The sequence below is a fragment of the Choristoneura fumiferana genome, chromosome 23 (assembly GCF_025370935.1).
Source record: "Choristoneura fumiferana chromosome 23, NRCan_CFum_1, whole genome shotgun sequence".
NCBI classification, from domain to species: Eukaryota; Metazoa; Arthropoda; class Insecta; order Lepidoptera; family Tortricidae; genus Choristoneura; species Choristoneura fumiferana.
In genome coordinates, this window is record NC_133494.1 from 4,618,038 (window position 1) to 4,624,250 (window position 6,213).

Consider the following 6,213-nt stretch of genomic DNA (forward strand, 5'->3'; position numbering starts at 1 on the left):
CGTGTATTTTATATAACAAAACGTAATGATCGAAAAGTAATTGAAAAGTAGCGTGTAAGCAGTTGTAAAAAAATAAAGCAGGTAATGTTTTGTAAAATAAAACTGACCTCAATTATCAAAAAATATAGGGTGTTATTACTACTCACTAAGAAATATGCAGAGAATCTCAAGGATTTCTTCCTAAAATTCATAAATTCTCTTTTTTTATATTTCTGCAAGCTTCTTTTATGTATAGTACCTAAATAAAACAATTCTTATTATCAGATTGTTAAATTATGCATTCCAAGTGTTTTGTTGCTTAGCATCCTTTTCATGCAATGCAACGTTTTGTAATCTTAATGTTAAAAGAGCAACGAATGTGTACCAAATTTTCTATGTAATATGAAGATAGTGTAACTAACTAAAATAGGTAGAGATTTTCAATTTTGCTTAAATTAGGTATTTATGATTTTTCTTATGACTTTTGTAGATTATTTTTTATCCTGAACAGCACTTTCTTACATACATACCACCATTTAAAATCACTTCAACGTGGTTTAATTCATTTTCATCACAGATTTGTAAGATTCGGAGCAGCTTTGGTTCTTATGAATATAAGCGGTGTTTTCATAACATTTAGCCATTTTGTCGCACTTGATTATCTTTTTTAATTGTTGCAGTATAAAGGGTATGAGCAACGCTGTAGAGTAGATTAGTGTATTGTATGTACGATCAAGATGCGATCACGATTAGTAACTAAGCCATGTAAATTATAGTACTAAGAAAATAAATAAAGCATGTTTTATATTCTGTAGATTACGTAAACGCCTCTTTATTTTGCCAAATACTGGCAAACGCTGATTATTTATTAGCATTTTTTTTCTTAAATGTTTATAATTTTAAGCTGAAGAATTGTTGTAATCGCTGAAACAATGTCATTATCTCTAATAAGAAAATATTTTATAAATTGTTTATTTGCTAATATGATTTAAGTTAAATTAATACAAATCGAGTTTTATTGTTTACCTTTTACCCTCACTCTAGGCTTTCTATAGGATTAAATAGATATTGTTTGTAGTATAGATGTTATGGATAAATTTCATGAAAAAAACCGGCCACCAGCGTAGCGTGTCGGACGGGCACACCCAGGATAGGGCTCTGTAGATGTTGCGAAAAAATCAAGTAATATATATTTTTTTATAGAGAAACTAAGGGTTCCGTTTTTGCTATTTTGGCTACGGAACTCCAAAAAAGGTTAGGACGATCCAGCCACATCCCACTAATATTATAAAGGTGGAAAGTTTGTAAGTCTGTTTGTTTGTTTGTGATTGTGACCTCATCACGTCTAAACCGCTGAACCAATGTAGATAAAATTCGGTATACAGATAGTTTCGAGTCGCGGGGAAAGGATAATTGTTTTTATCCCAGAAAATTGCATAGTTCTCGCAGAACTAACTAAACCTAAGATGAAGATCGATAAACTAATTCTACGCGGACTACAGCTATGCGCGCCGCTCACGTCATGTTATACCATATTTTATAACAGTGCAATGCAATATGACCCTAATGTCGTCCCCTAATGCACGTGTCGTTTTGATTTATGCATTGAAAGTACTTTATATGGTTTCATATATGTAATATAGAAGTAAAACAACATTGTGTTACTCAACTTAGCACCAAGGGGTCTCCAATGTTCAAATTTGAGGTTCAAATCATAATATGAGTATCATATCGTCGCCACTATTAAATACTATAAGCATGAGTGGGATGGCAGTATACGAGTATAAGGCAAAAGGACAAGCAGGGCTACTACGAAACTAGAAGTTCGTATCGCTCTCGTAGTAAATAGTATAAGTGTCAGAGGAACCACACGACACGAACTTCGAGTGTTCGAGTTTCGAGTTTCGTAGTAGCCCTAAAGTATAAGGCAAAAATGGTACAAAACAATGGATGTTGCCATACAAAAACAAGCGAAAGTGAAGCAAGCATAGACAAGTTGTGTCATTTTTTTTTTGGTGCATTCATTCCTTTCATCCCGAAAAGAAGTTTGTGTTTCTCATAGATGTGAGTGTGTATTTCTGTTACTTTACTTGCTACAAATGCCGATTTAATTTGTGCGAAGTGATTTGTACAATATTTTTGAGAACACCTATAAGAAAAGGTTGGTGAAAGCGTTATTTAATCGTGTTGATGTTAAGGACGGCAAAATCGGTTTGCTTTTATAACAATTTCATTGAAATTCTGGTATCGCAATTCATCACTCCATAGAAGTCGTTACGAAATTTAACAAAATGACTTCGGCACTTTATTTGGAGCATTACCTCGACAGTCTTCAGCATTTGCCGATAGAATTACAACGGAACTTCAAGCTTATGCGAGATCTCGATGATCGGGCGCACGGGTTAATGAGGACAATTGATCTTATGGCTGACGAACTATTGCCCAATATTCCGAAAATGGATGAGGAAGTTAAAAAAGACAAGGTTAACACCATTCAGGGTTTGTTCAACAAGGCTAAGGAATACGGCGATGACAAGGTACAGCTCGCAATTCAAACTTACGAGTTAGTGGACAAACACATACGGCGCCTTGACTCCGACCTTGCCCGCTTTGAGACGGAGATTCAAGAGAAAGTTATGAGTGCACGTGCGGCGCAGCAAGCCGCCGCCGACCAGGAACCGAACACCACCACTGTCAAGAAAGGTAGGAAGAAACACAAAGGCAGCGAGAAGGCCGCAGCCACGACAGGAAAGAAAAAACGTGTCGGAGCCTCAAGCGAGGATGACGCTGCAGCCACAGGCAGATCGGCGGCTAAAAAGAAAGCACAGCGAAAAGGTGCCACCACAACAGCAAATGCTGTCAAAGAGCAAGAAGAAAATGCTGACTTGGACTCTGTTGCTGGCATGGCGCATCCTAGTGATGTACTTGACATGCCTGTGGATCCTAATGAACCTACTTACTGTCTTTGCCACCAGGTGTCTTATGGAGAGATGATAGGATGTGACAATCCTGACTGTCCCATTGAATGGTTCCACTTTGCTTGCGTGGATCTTAAAATCAAACCCAAAGGCAAGTGGTACTGCCCTAAGTGTACTCAGGATAGGAAGAAGAAATGATCCACGGTTAAACCTACTATAAAACCCACAGATAAGACTGTTCCTGTAAAAAAAGAAGTTAAGTGATGACTTCACAATGTCTTTTAACCAAAATTTTATTTGAGTGTGATGTGAATGTCTGATGGTGTTAGTTTAGAAATTAATTATTTGTAAAATTTTATAATAGTAATATAACAATAGTTGCAGTGTGGTAGCTGGCCTTAGTATTATTAAATCAACTTTTAGTAAGGATTCTAAGAGGTAGTGTTCATTTTCTAAAATATTTTATCTACATAATGTCCTCATGTACTTCATAAAGTACACATAAATTGTAAGAATAACTGCCGTATGTACTATGTGCAAATTTTTCAATGGTGAGAAATTTAAATTTATCAAGATTCTTTCCAAAATTACTATGTATGGTAAAAAAAGCAGGCCTTACGAGGATCGTAAGAAATATAAATCAAAAATAAGAATAACTATTGTGAGTACTATATTATGGGATAAAAAATGTTAAGTGAATAAAGAACTTTAAATATGCAGAAGTAGTTTCCAAATTTACAAAACTGGCTAACTCCCGTCTGGGTTTTGGACTGGGGGTTAAAATAAATATCAGTTTTGGTCTGGAAAGTCATGATACATACATAATTATGATATTATTTATTTTTGGTAAAAATAAGATAGGTATTTAAATGATAATATATTGTGACATTACAATTGTAGTGATATTATGTGTTGAGATTGACAATGCCATGTCTGCCATCATATGGTGAAATCGGTGAAACACATAAAACTGTCTAAAAAGAGTTACTTAATAAATCTTTAAATTATACATTGATTGAAATAAATTAGACAGATTGTTAATAAATAAGCAAACCAAAGCTTCCTTTAAGCCTATGCCATGTCCACGATTTTTTACTTTCCTCTTGTCAGAAATAATTAAAAATAAATAAATAAACTTTGGAAGGATTAAACATTGTGAATTCACCCTAACACAACTTGATCTGCATTTTAATTTTAAATTGTATGGTAATAATTTGGTAAGACGTTACAAAACTTATTAAAATTTATACCATTTCCTCGCATGATGGCAGCACTATATGTTACATGACATGATTGTCTACAAGTACTACAGTGATTCAACTTCTGTGGTGATGCACCTTTCTATGTGATTTAGCTTGATTTAAGTTTATTTACCTTCAAATAATGACTGTCTTTATTACATAATGTAATGACTGATAATATTTTCTATTACTTAGAGAGTGGTATCATGTATTTGCAGAGTATTGCCTGTTCCCTAATATAAATAGCCACTTTTACATATTTAAGTGCAAATAAAAGTGGACATTTCTGTAACGGAACTGGCTAGGTACTAGTAAATCAACATAAAAAACTGGTACATTTTTTTAAGTTTACATATCAAGGTTTACAGGATGCAGCCCTAGAACAAACAGATGTATTGGCAATGGAACCTTAGTGGTCCGATAGTAATAAACTGATTGGTTCGATGAGTTCTACAGGAAGTAAAGACACATGTCAAACGAATGTAAAAGACTCAAAAACGAACCTGCTGGGTATGGAACTTGAAAAAAAAATTTCCACCAGCACAAATAGGTACCTAAAATTCAGAATCTTATTAAAGTTTTGTATGACAAAGTTGGGAGATAGTGGAGGGGAGGATGTTCTGCATTAAAATTCTTGTGTTTATTAATATCACTGTAGTTGAAAATTATTTTGTCAATACCAAATGATGTTGCAAAGATATGCAAAAGAAACTGTATTTTATGTACTGTCCGATTTAGAATTAAACAGAGTGAATAGTCATTCTATTCAATACTTATATGTTTTTTTTTATTTTTTTTGTGTATTGCAGGATCATGTTTTTCACAAAATGAATTTATTTACATATACACGTTTGCTGGGAGACAAACAAGCGAGTTTTTGGTTACACTATCAAGTATTAACTTTATAAGTTACTGATTTGTAGACTGTCACAGGATTGTTTAATATTTCCTTTATTTAAAAAAAAAACTATATTTTACTATTTTGCCACTCGTCAGTATGATTTTATTTGCTGCAACTGTATTTTAAGGACACTGACTGCAACACTCAAGTTAAGTCCATTAACTTCAACTGATACAGATCTGTTCACTCACATAGGAGCTAGCGCCCCTCCACATTTTATAATTGTATTTGTAAACGTATCCGTATCGTATCTGTGTACGTAGCTCGAACGTGGCATTTTTTTGGTGTCCATACCGTTCAGTACGGGCACACAGACTACATGTAAGAACGAGGTAAATTGATAAGCTAAGGGGCCTTCGTGAGTGAACAGATCTAATAAACTCACTTTTTTATGAGTAAACAATTTAAAGTTAATTGAAGCCATTGTGTGCAGCAAGTAGGTCAGAGAAATTAAATAATGCAATTCAGTTTGTAGACCCAGATTGAGAGGCAGTTCAAGTCAAAACTCTAATTCAAATATAGTGATTTATCATAGCGTAGCTGTACTCTTAACAGGAACAACCAGACCTTTGACAATGTACTCGTAGTATTGGTCCGTAATCTCGTCCTTTAGCAAAATGCAGAACCGTGCCTTACACAATACAATATATGCAATACGTTTAGCTCTCTTAACTTGTTTAAGGCATCAAAGCTCAAAGTTACAAACAATGTTTTCATAATTCTTAACTTGTTCACCTAGCCTCATGCACGAGTCCTGACATACTTTATAAAGAACACAAAAAGTTGGAAAACCTCCGACTTTGTCACTTCGAAGTTCAATATCTCAAAAACGGCTGAACCGATTTTGATGAAACGTGTCTAAGAACCATCGCTAGAAAACATGATTTCAAATAAAAAAACCGCATTCGAATCGGTCCACCCGTTTAAGAGCTACGGTGCCACAAACAGAAACACATAGCTGTCAAACTTATAACACCCCTTTTTGCGTCGGGGGTTAAAAAACAGTAAGAGTAACTGTCGAATGTACATACTTCATTAAGCACATTACTTTGAAATATTATCTCAAATAACAATATTATGTTAAAAGAAGTAGGGATATCGGGAGCATTGGCGTGAAGTGAGGGTAGGGTAGGCAGCGCTAGCAGCTGTACGCGCACGCACCTGCCGCCAGCAG

General features: G+C 34.8%; 1 protein-coding gene across 1 annotated transcript; it reads left to right on the forward strand.

Moving 5' to 3' along the window:
* Positions 1-1,995: 1,995 nt before the first annotated feature.
* Ing5 (inhibitor of growth protein 5) lies at positions 1,996-4,914 on the forward strand. The gene has a single exon (XM_074105321.1). It carries the CDS (start codon positions 2,271-2,273, stop codon positions 3,093-3,095), a length of 825 nt encoding a protein of 274 aa, XP_073961422.1. The 5' UTR covers positions 1,996-2,270; the 3' UTR covers positions 3,096-4,914.
* Positions 4,915-6,213: the final 1,299 nt, after the last annotated feature.

What these genes read in the sequence shown, in the direction of transcription:
- Ing5 (XM_074105321.1), top strand. Translation starts at nt 2,271, where the DNA reads ATGACTTCGGCACTTTATTTGGAGCATTACCTCGACAGTCTTCAGCAT.